Source organism: Erpetoichthys calabaricus, chromosome 11 (genome assembly GCF_900747795.2).
Source record: "Erpetoichthys calabaricus chromosome 11, fErpCal1.3, whole genome shotgun sequence".
In the NCBI taxonomy this organism is placed as follows: Eukaryota; Metazoa; Chordata; class Cladistia; order Polypteriformes; family Polypteridae; genus Erpetoichthys; species Erpetoichthys calabaricus.
In genome coordinates, this window is record NC_041404.2 from 56,738,557 (window position 1) to 56,754,268 (window position 15,712).

The following is a 15,712-nucleotide window of genomic DNA, read 5'->3' on the forward strand; positions in this document are numbered from 1 at the left end:
GGACGTATGTTATACCCACTGCAGGTAGTAGAGATGTGAGAATGAAGACAAACTGAGTGCCATTATGAACAATTCTGCACATCCTCTTTGTGACACACACGCATTGAAGCTAACAAACAATTTAGATAGACAGATAGATCTTTATTGTCTTTGTGTATGAAGAAATGTCTATTATATAGTGCCTTTCATATTTATCTATCTATGACATAGAGCCTTTTTATACCTATTATATAGTGCCTTTCATATCTATCTATTATATAGTGCCTTTTTATATCTCTTTATCTACTATATAGTGCCTTTCATATCTATCTATTATATAGTGCCTTTTTATATCTCTCTATCTACTATATAGTATCTTTCACATCTATCTGTCTATCTACCTATCTAAAGTGGTTCTCAAAGTATTGTGGATAGAGGATCGATTTGTCAATATCAAAGATGTAGATGACCACCTGTGTCCAACAGCCACTTACCAGAAATTCCACATTAAACAAATCATATTCTTTTTTTGCCAGGGACCTCTCTTTCATCACATGATGTCATGGTGACCCCGCCTCCTGTGGTTCCACCAACATAAAGCAAGAAATATAGTCAAACAATTTAAAAACACAATACATAAATGCTAATTAATAAGCGTAACAATGTTAACAGAAATTGAATAAAAGCTAAAAAAAAAGCATGCAGTAATAAATTGCATTTGTCCTTCCAACAGATGGCACATCACATGCATTTCTAATAATAAAATGCATTACATTTGTGATTCCAACAGATGGCGCATCACAGACATTAGCACTGCTTTAAAGACTCCCATATCAAACGGCATATAACAGAGACATTCAGCCTTGATGGGTACACAGATACATACACAGACACTTGTCTTTATATTAAGGTTGATTTTTCAATAAGATGTTTTCTGATGTGACTAATTAGAGTTCAAAAATAATTTGAATTTTTTCAAAAAAAAAAGTTCAGACCATTACTATAATGTAGTCTGAAAGTCATTGGGATATAAGAGAAAAGAACAGAGTGTCAAATGCTGTGTCCATACAGACACAGGGAGAACATGCAGACTCCCAACAGACAGTTCCCCGGCGATGATTCAAAGCCACAGATCTTCTTAATGTTGCTCCATGTTAAAAATGTTTGTTAATATTACTGTAAATTAAGTCTGATAGAAATTCCCACACAGGCATTCCGTACATGCAGTGTGTAGACATCTTCAATTCAAAGGCAGAACTCTGGAACTGTAAGGCAGCAAGCAGTGAACCTCTGCTCATAATGTCACCTCATATTAAAAAAAGGACAATATAAAATAAAGTCTGATTGATTGTTTTAAAAGGTTTGCGGCATTCAGTAACAATGTCCTGTTAAACAGAATCCAATCTTTAAACGGAAATTGTAAATGATGTCTTGTCTGTGGATGTTTGCTAATGGTCCGGTGCCGTTCATTTATATTACCTGTAAAACTCTCCCCTGAGTCCGTTTTAAATGGCAGGTCAGCTTTCAGTTTTAATGCAGACTAGCAGTCACATTTTCTGTCAGGCTTTCAACTTTATTTGCGGCACATTACCGAATTTGCTTACCTCGCAAGTGGAGTCTCGGGTCTGCAGGGAGTCGTTCATTAATCACAGCGTTGTTGTTATCTGCTTTATGAGCTCGAGGCCTACAAGGCGCTCCATCCCGATTTATTCAGTTTCTAGATCTCAATCATCTGTGCCTTTGATCTCATTTAATATTACAGTCGTCGTCAAATGTAAGGAAGACAGGTCGCACATCTGCAAAATCGATTGTCTCCACATCAGTCATTACTGGAGAAATAATCATATGGCCGATATTTCAGCAATGGATGAGGTGTTACAATTTGCGGTGTCTTTCATTTTTTGAATAAACCCATCACCTTTTCTTCATTCTTACACTCAGTCAAGGTTTTTGATACCCTTGAAATCGTCTTTACCCTCTAGTTTACGAATTATCAGCTTGGTTTGAATTTCAATAAATTTATTTTGCCACCATTTTTGCATCTTTCACGATCATCAATAATTGTGCTCCCGTCACTAGGAAGCTTCCCGTATTGTTATGGGCGTGTCCCTGGAGGCTGTAACCCTTGTCAACGACATGACGGGTTTAAAATGTCATCAGAAATTTCACTTCCTATCCGAGTTTCTGGATTCCAAAACCATATTTTTGCTATCAGTCGTCTTTTTGTTCAAATCAAATCCTTTCTTGCTATTATAAAAAAAATCTTGGAAAGAGACGAGACGTGATTTTCATGGAGAGACACTTATACATCCTGCGAGAATGTTGGCGCGGTACACATGCAGAGCAGGTTAGAGATAATGGAAGTAATACAATTCGAAAGTCTCAAAAAAAGGATAGGAAAGATCACATTAGTGCAAACAAATGGGAATTATTACTCGGTGAAATAACGGAACAACGAAAAGAGATCGAATATATTGTTCGGATTTAAACTTTAAGTCAGACACTTGCACATCATCTAATTCGTGTTGCCATCAGGGGAAAAAAAAGTTGTGTTTCTTCCCAAAGAAGAGGCGTATCCGCAAGAATTAAAAGATTCCAAAAACGTTGGCGCGGTACACATGCAGAGCAGGTTAGAGATAATGGAAGTACGAAAAGTCTCAAAACAATGATAGTAAAGATCACATTAGTGCAAACAAATGGAAATTATTACTCGGTGAAATAACGAAACGGCGAAAAGAGATCGAATATATTTTTCGGATTTAAACTTTAAGTCGGAGACTTGTAGATCGTCTAATTCATGTTGCCAGCGAGAATTAAAAGATTCCAAAAACATTGGCATGGGTATGAAGTCCCGTGAGATGGAGACTTTTAACGTGAGATTCTTTCGAGTCACGCCCTACTTACAACTATTTTGATGCAAGACCACGGACATCTAACCTCTCAGTCGTGTGAATGCTTTTGTCAGACACACTTCCTGCGCTCTCAGCTCTTATAACTTTTATCAGGACAATAATTTTATACGTTCTAGATCAGGCATGTCAAACACGCGGCCCGCAACAGAAATCTGTGCGGCCCGCATGACAGATCCTAGTTAACACTAAACTTGTGCAAAATGATTAGTATTGTTTGTGATTGAATCATTCTGCATCTTCGGCGTTACTTATTGACTTTTCTTACTTCTACCTTCTGATAAAAGCACGTTTTCTCATGGCATTACAGTACCGGAAACGTCATCTGCTAGTATAGTTGCAGCTGCGGCGTCAGCTCCTTGATACCCTAGGCATGACACTGCCAGATACGTCCCCCTAGCCACTGGCAGGCTACACTACTGGCTGGCTGGGCTGCAGAGATTGGCCACTGGGCAGAACTGACCATCACGAGTAGTAATAGCTCGTATATTTTCACATTTTTTTGCTCTAGTTTCATGTAATTTTGTGCAGGTATTGTAACGATCCAACTTGAATTACTGAGCAATTAATTCAGTGAGCGCTTTCGTGATTTCAGTTCACACGAACAGGACTTTGCGCTGTTTACGTCACCATACTCTTACAACGATGAGAATGCGCCTGAGAATATCTAAATGGAATTGACTGAACTGCAGTCAGATTCAATTCTGAAGGCAAAATACAACAAAGTTGGTGTGCCAGGTTTGTATGCTTACCTGCCACCCTCGTATGTGCAGATCCGTAAGTTGGCATCGAGAGTACTATGTTCGGAAGCACTTACCTTTGTGAGCAATTGTTTTTGTTAATGAAAGCTACCAAAACCCCACATCGCTCAAGACTTACGGTCGAGCACCTTTCATCCCTCATAAAAGTTGCAGCTGCACAAGATTTCAAGCCTGATATTGACGAACGGGTTACTAACAAGAGATGCCAAGTGTCGGGACAAAAGAAATAGATCTCAGACTGTAAGGCTCCTATATAAGGACCTAGCTAAGAGGCTTAGACTCTAATTGTATGCTGTTGTACGGAGATTGTATGGAAATAAATTGCTTTTCTTTAAACTTTAAACTTTAAGTGTTACATTTTTTAGTTTCCAGTATTGGGAAGAAAGCTACAGTAACTTTGTATAATAGTATAATAGTATTTGTTACAGTGCGTCCCGCTGACGCACGTATGGCAGTAGAAGCGGCGCACCAATGGTAGTGAGTTTGACACGCCTGTTCTGGATGACACGTCAACAATGAAGCAAAGAAGAAAGAGCATGGACAAACATTCGAAAAAGTCGTTTTATTTATTACAGAGAAAGAAACGATATTCACTCACGGGCGATTATACGTTGCGTTGTCACGATGAAAGTCCAAACACGGAATCAAAATTCAATGCAATCTTGAAGAAAAGTTAATTCCAAATATTGTTTTTACTAAAGTTTTAAAGTAAAAGTGAAAATTATGCACATGTAACAATTCCAATGAAAATAACAATCTCTTTAAATTGTATATCCGGTTAACCAAACCCGGGGGTGGGCGAGCGAAGCGAGCAGGGGGCAGAGCCCCCTAGTTCTTGAACATTTTTTTTTTCAGGTCTCAACTCGCTCCAGTATTTTTCTTTTTACCAGGCTTCTTTTAACTTCTCCTGTTAGTTGTCTGGTACAAATGTTGTAATCGATATTTAACCCACTTCCTATTGTCCAAATTACTTGAAATTTTGCACACTTATTCACTTCCGATGACAATACATGAATCAAAGGTCACTAATTGATCAATTCATCCATGTTAATTAAGAAATGAAATTTTCATATGAAGAATAGTTCAAGATTTCACCAATAGATGGCGCTAGTAACAGATAGCAATATTAAAGGAAGTGTTAAAATATTGATTACAAAATTATACTAAAACAAACCCAAGACTAAATAATATATATACTGTATGTAAAAAAATACTTTTTAAAAACCACGCTTATATTAAAAAAAATAAAGTAAAAAATAAGTCTCTCATACATCACTCGTAAAATAAAAGCGTGGGCCATTTTCATCAATCAATAAAATCTTAGCAAAATTTATGAAATTATTGATGAAAAGCTACGAGTGATGTATGAGAGACTTATTTTTTACTTTTTAGTACACTTTTTAACTTAATATATGTGTGGTTTTTAAAGAGTATTATATATATATATATATATATATATATATATATATATATATATATATATATATATATATATATATATACATACGAGGGGAAGTCAAAAAGTAAAGGGATTTTTTTAATTTCTCTTTTCAGAGTTTGGTAACACTGCTCGTATCCAGCGCTGAATGAGTGTAGTCGCCAACACTTCTATACAACGTGTAACTCTTATTCCCGCGTTATTCGTTGGAGTGTAGCAGACCGTTAAACATGACAGCTCCATTGTCGATCTGCACCAAGGAGGAAATGAGGGCAGTGTTTCGCTTTTTGTTTACGGAAGGTGTTAAACCTGCGGACATTATTCGTCGAATGCAAGCACAGTATGGTGACAACTGTTTATTGCGAAGCAAGATCTACGAATGGAGAATGGATACAGTCCAGACCTGGCTCCAAGCGATTTTCATATGTTTGGACCATTAAAGGAAGTGCTAAGGGGAAGAAGATTTGCAAGTGATGAAGAAGTCATTGATGCGGTGCAAAATTGGTTGCAGATGCAACCGAAAAACTTTTTTTCCGACAGAATCAAAAAACTTGTGAAACGTTGGGAAAAGTGCATTGAAGTCCAGGGAGGTTATGTAGAAAAATAAGGTATGTTTCACATTTCTATCATTAGAATAAATGCCCCTTTTCTCAAATGTCCCTTTACTTTTTGACTTCCCCTCGTATATATATATATATATATTGTAATGGACAGCCGGCTCCCATGCCTGGTCGGGACGCCCCTGCTATGGTCCGGGGGAGCAGCCTCAGTACCTCCCCCGGGATGCTTGGTGGCAGCCTCCCTGGTTCATGATGCCTCAGTTTCCCGCAGGGTTTCATGGGAGATGGAGTTCTCCCCAACCCTGTGGGGACCTGGGATGGCCACCAGGGGGCGAGGCAGAGATTGTTAAGCCCAGCTGGTTTAATCATCTACCTAACCCGGGAGTGCGATTGGGAATAGGTGAGCAAGCACCAGGAGCACTCCTGGGAGGACCATAAAAGGAGCCAGCAACCACCACTCAGGGCCAGAATCGGGAGGAAGAGGACGAGGTTGCCTGAGAGGAGTAGCGGTGCCAGCGGAAGGATTGCTGTTTTAAAACGTAAGGTGCTTTGAGACTGTGTTATACCTGTCGGGTTCACGGGGAAGAGTGTTTGGGCTGTGTTTAAGTGCTTGGGACTGTGTATTGCCTGTGGGGTTCACAGGGAAGACGTGCCCCACAGGGGAAGAAAAATAAAAGATTTCTGCCCATTTATACGTGCCTCAGTGTGAATCTGTGCCGGGTCGGGCACTTATATAGTGCCTTATTCACAATATGTATATTAGTTGACTTTGGTTTTGTGTTGCGATTTGGCTTTGGGAACAATGTGTGTCTGACTTTCCAGTTTTCGACTCCCATTTGTTTTTTCGATTACGTCTGTTCTTCTGGTTAATAAGTTCTCACTGGTTCTCTTGTGGAACATGAGGTAAGTTTCTGAAAATGTCTTTGTATGTATTCTGCCCAAAGGCTGGAAAAGGAGAAGACGCCTCATGTATAAATCTTCCTTACGCTTGAAAACATGCATAAGCCATTTCTTGCGCAAAAGTTGGGATTTATAAAACACAAACTTCATGTATAAATTGGCCTAAAGTTATGGTAAGTTTCAACCATCTGTAAGCCCTACGCATGTCATTTTTCTGTTGTCAGAAGTGCCAGTCGAAGAAAATCTGGAGCCATAGACAGGGGTGATGAGTGTGGCCCATCATTGTCCATAGTGGGTAGTCGGTGTCATTAGACGTCAAGCAGTATTGAGCAGTGCCTATGTGTAAACCCCCAAAATTACTAGGGACTTGAATCAAAACCGGGCACACCATTTATAGTGCTGTCAATGTAAAAGATACATAGAAACATGCAACTCATCTCATCCACAGGTTTAAAGTCCATGGTGTATTGAAGAGGCTTCGACCTGCACTTATGTTTAGTCATTTTTTTTCCATTATAAAATAACTGATTTTTCTCTCATGTTATTATTTGGAAGTTATATTTGAATGTACAGATTGGCCTGCCATATCTGCAGGGATATGATTCCAGGACCCTCGTTGATGATAACAGCATCTCAAGAAGTGAGTCAAAGCAACTGAGAAAGAAACAGTCAAACAGTTATCTCAATCTCCACCAGAGGGAGCCATTGTACCACTGGAGTAGCTGAGGAAATCTGTGAGGTCCCGCTCCTAAAAGGACCTAACATTCTGAAACCTGCTGAATCCAATTTAGGGTTACGGGGGCAACAGCCCGTCTTGGCAGCCTTGGAATATGGATGTCAGTCCATCTCTCTGGACCCACCGACATCCACATCCTCATATGGCCAACTTTTAAATTGTCAAGTCAGCCTAATCTGGGGGTTTGAGCAGAAAACTGGGGTACCGTGTGAAAAGCCACTGGGAGAACATGCAGACTCCACACTGACCCTGAGCAGATGGGACGGTCTGAAATACAAGATACTGGATCACCAAGCCAGCAATGCTACCCACTGCGCCCACCCTAACAATGGCAACTAAAAAATTTCACATCACAAGTTTGCCCAGTTGTTAGTGGGGTTCCCCAGGGCTCTGTCTTAGGCCCCCGTCGATTTGTTATTTATTTTCTGCCTCTTGGTCATAACCTTAGGAAGCCTGATATTCATTTTCAATGTTATGTTGATGACACTCAGCTCTATCTGTCTACTAAGCCTGACTCCACTCTTCCACCTTCTTCCCTCTCTGACTGTCTGCAGGAAGTTAAATCATGGCTGTCTGGTAATTTTCTTAAATTAAATAGTAATAAAACAGAGGTTCTTCTGGTTGTTACTAAATCTGTTTTGGACAAATGTGATAATATTTCATTGACTTGATAATTCTCTAATCTCTTCTTCCTCTCAGGTTAAGAGCTTAGGTGTTATTCTCAATAGTACCTTAAAATCTGAGGCGCATATTAATAATGTCACACGGCCTGCATATTTCCAGCTACATAATTTCAGCCATTTACACTCATCTCTTTCAGCTATCAGCACTGCTGTTCTTGTTCATGCTCTGGTCACTTCTCGTATTGATTATTGTAATTCTGTCCTTTCTGGGCTTCCTCACAAACTCCTTTACAAACTTCAGTTGGTTCAGGAAGCCGCAGCACCTCATTATTTCCAGAGTCCCTTCCGTTGAACACATCACTCCTGTCCTTCAGCAGCTTCACTGGCTCCCTGTTAAATATCACATTGATTTGAAGATTCTGCTTATTACTTACAAGACCCTCCATAATCGGGCACCTCCTTATCCTTCACATCTCCATTCCTTCTCGTATCCTTAGGTCTTCCTCCTCTATCACTCTTATTGTACCTCCTGCTCGCTTGACTATCATGGAGTTTGGAGCGTTAAGTCGCCTCTGGGGCTCTCACCCACAAGATATTTGTAATATCGACTCTCTTCCTACCTTTAAATCTCGCCTTAAAATAAAGCTGGCTTTTTCAGTTTGATATAAATTTTAGTTGATAAATTTAATTTTATTATTGTATTTAATCTGGTTTTATTGTACTGTAGTATTCTGTGTTGTGGCTGTTGTTATCAATGTGTTCTGTAAGGCACCTAGAAATACAATAAATTATTATTATTATTATTATTATTATTATCTCAGGTGAAATTGTAATGCTTTCATTTATTATTTTAAATTATTTTAACATATGTATTGGCGATCCTAAATTGTCTATAGTATGTGCTTGGTGTGCGTGTGTGTGTGTGTGCCCTGCGGTGGGCTGGCGCCCTGCCCGGGATTTGTTCCGGCCTTGCGCTCTGTGTTGGCTGGGATTGGCTCCAGCAGACCCCCATGACTCTGTGTTAGGATATAGCGGGTTGGATAATGGATGGATGGATGGATTATTTTAACATGGTGCTCATTATAAGAGGCTATCTGTGTAAGCCCACACTGTAAAGTGCCTGGACTCCTAGAAACCATGGATTCTAGCACTTCAATCAATCACATCGGCTGTGCATTAGCGGCTAAGAGAGGTTCTATTTCCTCTGAGGTTTCATTTTGCCGATGTGCTCGCCTCGTTTGTGTATCAGCAGCTAAGTGGGTTTCTGTTTTCTCAGAGGTTTCACTTTGGTGACAGAGTCGATTTCTTTGAGCTTCATGCTGTAGCCTCACACTTCCCGGGCCGGACAGTTAGATAGACACACACCTCCACGCACAGACATTTATATGTAGGATAAATACACATAAAAAATAAAAGAAAACACCAGTTAGCAATCAGGTCAGCAGCATAAAGCAAAAGACAACAGAGGAGGAGAAAAAAAACAGAATATTATATGATGTCCTAAATTTTAAGACAAATTAACAGATGTGTGTGAAAGGCACTGTATAACATAGACATGAAAGACACCAAATGATAGATAGATAGATGTGAAAGGCACTATATGATAGATATAGATAGATAGATGTGAAAGGCACTATATGATAGATAGATAGATAGATAGTGTAAGAATGGACGCTGTATAGCACAGGTGTCGAACTCTGGTCCTCGAAGGCCGCAGTGGCTGCATGTTTTCATTCTAACCATCGTCTTCATTAGTGAGCCGTTTTTACGGCTAATTAACTTCTTTTGCTTTAGTTTTAATTAACTTGACTCAGGCCCCATAATTGTCTTTTTTTCCTTAATTAGTAGCCAAACAATAATGAGACATCAAACAAGCCACCATATGACAGAAAAACAACAGAAAAATCAACAGATTTGGAAATGTCTGCTGTGGCAGAATGAGAGCAGCAACAAGCCATTGAATTAAATAACAGGCTTAATTAACAACAAGAATCAGCTTCTCATTAAGAAACTGGTTGGAGTGAAATTGGTTGGAGTTTGAAATCCCAGTTTAGCTGGTCATTTGTTGGATCGTTTCACGTCTCATTTCTGTTTGGCTGCCATTTAGTGAAGAAACAAATCAATTCAGAGGACTGAATCCTTACAAAACAGGGCTATTGAAATGAAGGGAAAAGGAGTTAATTAGCAGTGAAAACTACTCATTGATTAGGAAAAGGGTTAGAATGAAAACCTGTAGCCACTGCGGCCCTCCAGGCCTGGAGTTCGACACCCCTGCTGTATAGCACCTGACCCGACACAGATTGGACACAGGAGGCATGTGTAAAATAAAACAAATACTTTATATTTTCTTCCCCTGTGGGCACACATCTTCCCCATGGCCCACAGGCAATACACAGTCCCAAATAAAGCACACCAGTACAGCAAGCACTCTTCTTCTCCTTGGCACCACCACTCTTCCCAAGCAACCCTGTCCTCCTCCACTCGACTCTGGCCCCTGAGTGGTGGTCGCTGGCTCCCTTTTATTGGATACCCAGAAGTGCTCCAGGTGGTTGATTTCCAACATCCGGCTGCATGTCTGGGTAAGGAGAAACCAGTGTCCAAAAGGGGCCAGCCGCTCCTGTTGCAGCACCCCCTGGCGGCACTGAAGGAGATGGAGCCCACCTTAGCAGCACTGGGTTGGTACCAGCATGGGTGGATGAGATGCCAGAACAGTAAATCACACAAAGTCCACTTCATCCATCATTGGAGCCACTTGGCTCAAATCCGGGTGGTCTCTACCGGTGCCTACCCTGGCAGCATCAGGGGGCAAAGCAAGGGTGGGATGCAAGTACAGCAGCAAACTATTCCTAAACTCAGACTCCTGGTATTTTAAAATGATTTTTATTTCCTTATGAATGATGAAAACCACAAGGACCCCCCCCCAAAGAAATACAAACGACATACATATCACCAATTCTCTTGTTTAATAAAACATTCACATTCATCTTCTTAAATAGAAAGTTTTTGATAACCAATGTACAAGAAAATAAAAGTGTATTTTATTTATTTTTTTTGCGATATTCTATACAAGCAAAGCACTTTGGTAAACCTTCAGCAATATAAATTTAAGCAAGATTTCAGAAATAAGTTAATATTTTCTTTAAAAAAAATTAAATAAAAGATTTTAGACTATTAAGACTCTATAAATTTAAAAAAAAACATGTTCACAGTGAACTGATTGGGGCTGGAGAATATTGCACTATTTAAAACTTCAACCCGTGCAAATAAGATCAGTTTTGTTTTTTTTTTCCTTCTACGTGAGGCTCTTTGAGATAAAAAAATAATAATAATAATAATAAGGCACAATAATTAAAAACAATGTCATTCAACACAGTCCATTTCATGATGAGATTCTTTCCGCACGTTTCACGAGTCCTCAAACCAGGGAATGTTGACGGAGATGAGTGTAAGTTTAAGGGGGCAGCCTCACCATTTCATCCTTCCACCCCAAGGGGGTTCACTCCACTGTTACTGACTTTGCTAGGTTTCGTGGGCAGTCCACCTAAAAATAATCACAAAATAAACAAATTAATTAATTAATGTAGAATTTGGACTGTGAATTTACACATTTTCAATTGTTGGGGAGTCCTAAAGCACGTACGTTCCAAAAGTACTTCCAAAAATGGAGGGGGAAATCCTGTCAAAAACCCTGGCTAGATACAGAAAGGGTCATATAGAATCTTAACATAGTAAAAGATATATTCACAATAACAATGAAGCTCCGCAGCGCACAAAGACAATAAGATTTGCCCAAAAGAGAGGAAATCCAGTGCAACCAAAGTCCTAATACAGTAAGTCAAAACATTTGAAAATCTGAAAATCCCAATAAACATTTAAGATGACTGTAACTTACCACTCCCTAGCACCTTCACAATGAACCACCAGTAATGGCGGAAGATACCCCACAATTTATAGGGTGGAGGGCGGTTCATGGTGTGGCACCACCCACAAAACACATAAGCAGCCAATGAACAAAGTAACATTAATTATACTTTAACTATTCAAAATTGAACAGAAAATAAAAGAGCATAAAACAAGACCTAATAAGTGAGAAGTACCGACGTGCTGGCATCATTTTTGCAAACGAGAGAGAAGCGGCTGAGAGTTTTTGTGTTTTCTGTGGTGTGAGAGTTAATTATAAAAATACGTTCTGCTCCTAAAAACGTGCGTTTCTGTTGCCGCTAAGGAGCCATGCTGGAATTTTTTAAAGTTTTTGCTGCTAGTGACCTTCTGTGGAATTAATTTTAATTGACTTGCTCTTGAAGACTCAGACCCCTTAATTGTTTCTTTTTCCTTAATTAACAGCCAAACAATAATGAGATGCAAAAATGAGCCAAAACGTGACCAGAAAATGGTGTACATCATACAATATCTGAAAACACGAGGAAAGGTGAAGGTCTCAGGAAAGCTCTGCAAAGTTCCCCAAAACATTTTAGCAGTGCTGAACAAAAAATAAAAGAGCATAAAACAAGACCCACTGAGTGAGACGTACCGTCGTGCTGACGTCATCTTTGCAAACGTGAGAGAAGCGGCTGAGAGTTTTTGAATTTTTTGTGATGTGAGTGTTAATCATAAAAATACATTTTGCTCCTAAAAACATGTGTTTTGGTTGCTGCTAAGGAGCCATCCTAAAGTTTTTGTTTTTACCTTTAGAAGGGTTTTTTGCTTTTTTTTTCACCCACACAGGAGCAAAAGCAGCTGAGTGTTTGGGAAAAGTTACTTATTATGTGTACTTGATCTTGTTATTTGTATTCAAACTAGCGTCGGCGAGGCAGGGCAGTAAGCAGCAGTAGCTGACACCAGCATCTCTGTGAGTAAATAACCAGCGTCGTAGTCATGAATAGTTATAAGTAACAGAAACAGCGATTCCTTAGCAGGGAAAAAGAGGAAAAGCTGTGGCTGAACCAAATGCAAGAATATGTAGGTAGATGGCCAGTGTTAAGACGCTGATCAGGCACAAATGGCCGTACCAGACAGAAAGAAATTAACTAGTATCGGGTATTCAATAAGCAAGCTCTTCTAGATTGAACAGTTCTTAGCAGTCAGGAAAGTAGAGCAGTTAAGAGGGCGGCAGCATTAAGGGTTCATTAATACAAAGGAATACAAATGGTGCGAGCGGAGAGCTTCTAAGTAAGGAGTAAGAGGGGCGCAAAGTTAGGAGAACAGGCAGAGGAGAGTAAAGTTTAACCTCATAGAAAGAATAAACAGGATGCAGTCAAGGGGGAGAAGATTACAGGAACTTAAGGGGCGTAAAATAACCGTAGCAATTCCTTAATCTAACTTCTTTGGCTTAAATTGTTTTTTAGTTTTACCATTTAAGTTAAATCATTTAATGTTAATAAAATCTAAAAAAAAAAGTTAAGGCAGTTTAAGTAATCCTAACTCAAACTTTAATAATGATGCCAGTGCAATGCAACCACTTCCATCTCCATGATATGGTGTACACCAGGGATCTCCAGCTCAGGTCCTGGAGGGCCGTAGTGGCTAAAGGTTTTCATTCTAACAATACAGTTTACAATACAGTTTATTTTTGTATAGCCCAAAATCACACAGGAAGTGCTGCAATGGGCTTTAACAAGTCCTTCCTCTTGACAGCTAGCCTTGACTCTCTAAGAAGAAAAGGAAAAACTCCCAAAGAAAACCTAGTAGGGAAAAATGGAAGAAACCTTGGGAAAGGCAGTTCAAAGAGAGACCCCTTTCCAGGTAGGTTGGGCATGCAGTGGGTGTCAAAAGAAGGGGGTCAATACAATACAATACACAGAACAGAACAAATCCTCAATAAAAAATACAAATATTTTAGAAGTATGGAACAGAATTTAACAGTAGATGATATCACATTCTAACCCTTTTCTTAATTCATGACCTGTTTTTGCTGCTAATGAACTTCTTTTGAATTAAATTTAATTGACTTGCTCTTGAAGTTTAAGACCCCTTAATTGTTTCCATCCATCCATCCATTATCCAACCCACTATATCCTAACTACAGGGTCACGGGGGTCTGTTGCAGCCAATCCCAGTCAACACAGGGCACAAGGCAGGAAACAAACCCTGGGCAGGGCACCAGCCCACCACAAGGCAAGCACACACTAGGGACAATTTAGAATCGCCAATGCACCTAACCTGCGTGTCTTTGGACTGTGGGAGGAAGCCCACGCAGACACAGGGAGAAAATGCAAACTTCATGCAGGGAGGACCCGGGAAGTGAACCCGGGTCTCCTTACTGCGAGGCAGCAGCGCTACCCACTGTGCCACTTCTGTATGGTGATCTGTCCATTATATGCAGGCAGCCCAAACCTTGGTGGTCTTCCTTCATGTGAATTGACGCTGCCACCGGTGTTCCAGGTCGGATTCTCCCTCCTTGGTTGTTCTGTCACACCGCTAAGATCTGCCTCGTCCTTCACCTGCACCCTGCCTCACAATGCTCACTTGGGGACAGTTACTATACATTCAATGACTTTAGTCAATACTAGCTTGAAGGCTCCATCCCATAATATTTTCCTGTTTCAAACAAGTCAAAAATTAAACCTGCACTCCAATGAATCTCAAAACCCACAATAGACAAGCGTCACCTGAATGTCGTGTCTAGTACTTACATCATATCCTCGGAGAACGGCCAGGTGAAATGACAACAGCTGAAGGGGGATGACACTCAGAATTCCCTGGAGACAATCCACAGTGTGGGGAAGTTCAATGGCCTTATAGGCACTCTTGATGGTTTCCGGGTCATCTTGACAGCATATGATGATTGGCCGACCCTGAGTGAGCAAGAGGGTAAAACAGAGTTTGTGCAATGAACAGCCTTATCTTTGGTCTGCACAGCCCTGCCATTTCCCACAGACGCTCATTTGTTGGTGCTTTTATGATTTTGCGATGTGACCATTACAGTCGTTTTCTCAAATTGCCTCCAAGGTCTTATTTCTATAGAAGCCACAAAGTCTGACTACTCTGTCTTCCTCAAGTAATAAAACTAAAGCCTGGTGTAAACTTTAATTTGCCACTGAGAAGCAATGACCTCCATTGTGAAGCACAACAGAAGATTCTAAAATGAAGTAGGGGAATACAGTGGTGTGGTGGATAGCATCCTGAATATGTAGTCCACGTCCACTCACTGTCCACATGGAGACTGTATGATCTTTATCTGTACTTTTATTCCTATCACTGGCTGCGCTACCCATCTAGTCAATGTAGTAATCAATGTAGATCACCATACATTTTATTGGAATGTATTTTGTAATGCATGTAGTGATAAAATACATAACATTTTTCATTCCAACAGAGGGTGCATCCATCATTAGCACTGCTTTCATGACTCCCACACCAAATCCACCTTCATAAAAGGGCAAGCGTCTGTTCATGTGTGTGTGAGTGTGTGTGTCCATCCAGTGGCTATGACATTTGGTATACGATTTGTAAAAGCAGTGCTAATGTTTGTGATACACCATCTGTTGGAATGAAAAATGTAATGTATTTTATTAATATATGCATCAGTCACTAACACTGCTTTTATGACTGTCTGTTTGTGTGTGTGTGTGTGCATCCAGTGGCTATGCTGTTTGGTATGAGATTTGTAAAAGCACTGATAAAGTTAATGAAGTGCCATGTGTTGGAATGAACAATGCAAAGCATTTTATCACTGCACATTTTTGATATGCCAACTGTTGGAATGAAAAATGCAATATATGTTATTAATACATGCATCAATCACTAACACTGCTTTTATGACTGTCTGTTTGTGTGTGTGTGTGCATTCAGTGGCTATGCTGTTTG

The 15,712-nt window shown here is 40.0% G+C and overlaps 1 protein-coding gene across 1 annotated transcript in view; it reads right to left on the reverse strand.

The window, feature by feature from the left end:
• Nucleotides 1–10,852: 10,852 nt before the first annotated feature.
• gfpt2 (glutamine-fructose-6-phosphate transaminase 2) overlaps nt 10,853–15,712 on the reverse strand; it is a 56,712-nt gene continuing 51,852 nt past the window's right edge. Inside the window, 2 exon segments of the mRNA XM_028813115.2 lie at nt 10,853–11,447; nt 14,539–14,700. Of these exon segments, the coding sequence (XP_028668948.2) occupies nt 11,403–11,447; nt 14,539–14,700 (207 nt within the window). The 3' untranslated portion in view covers nt 10,853–11,402.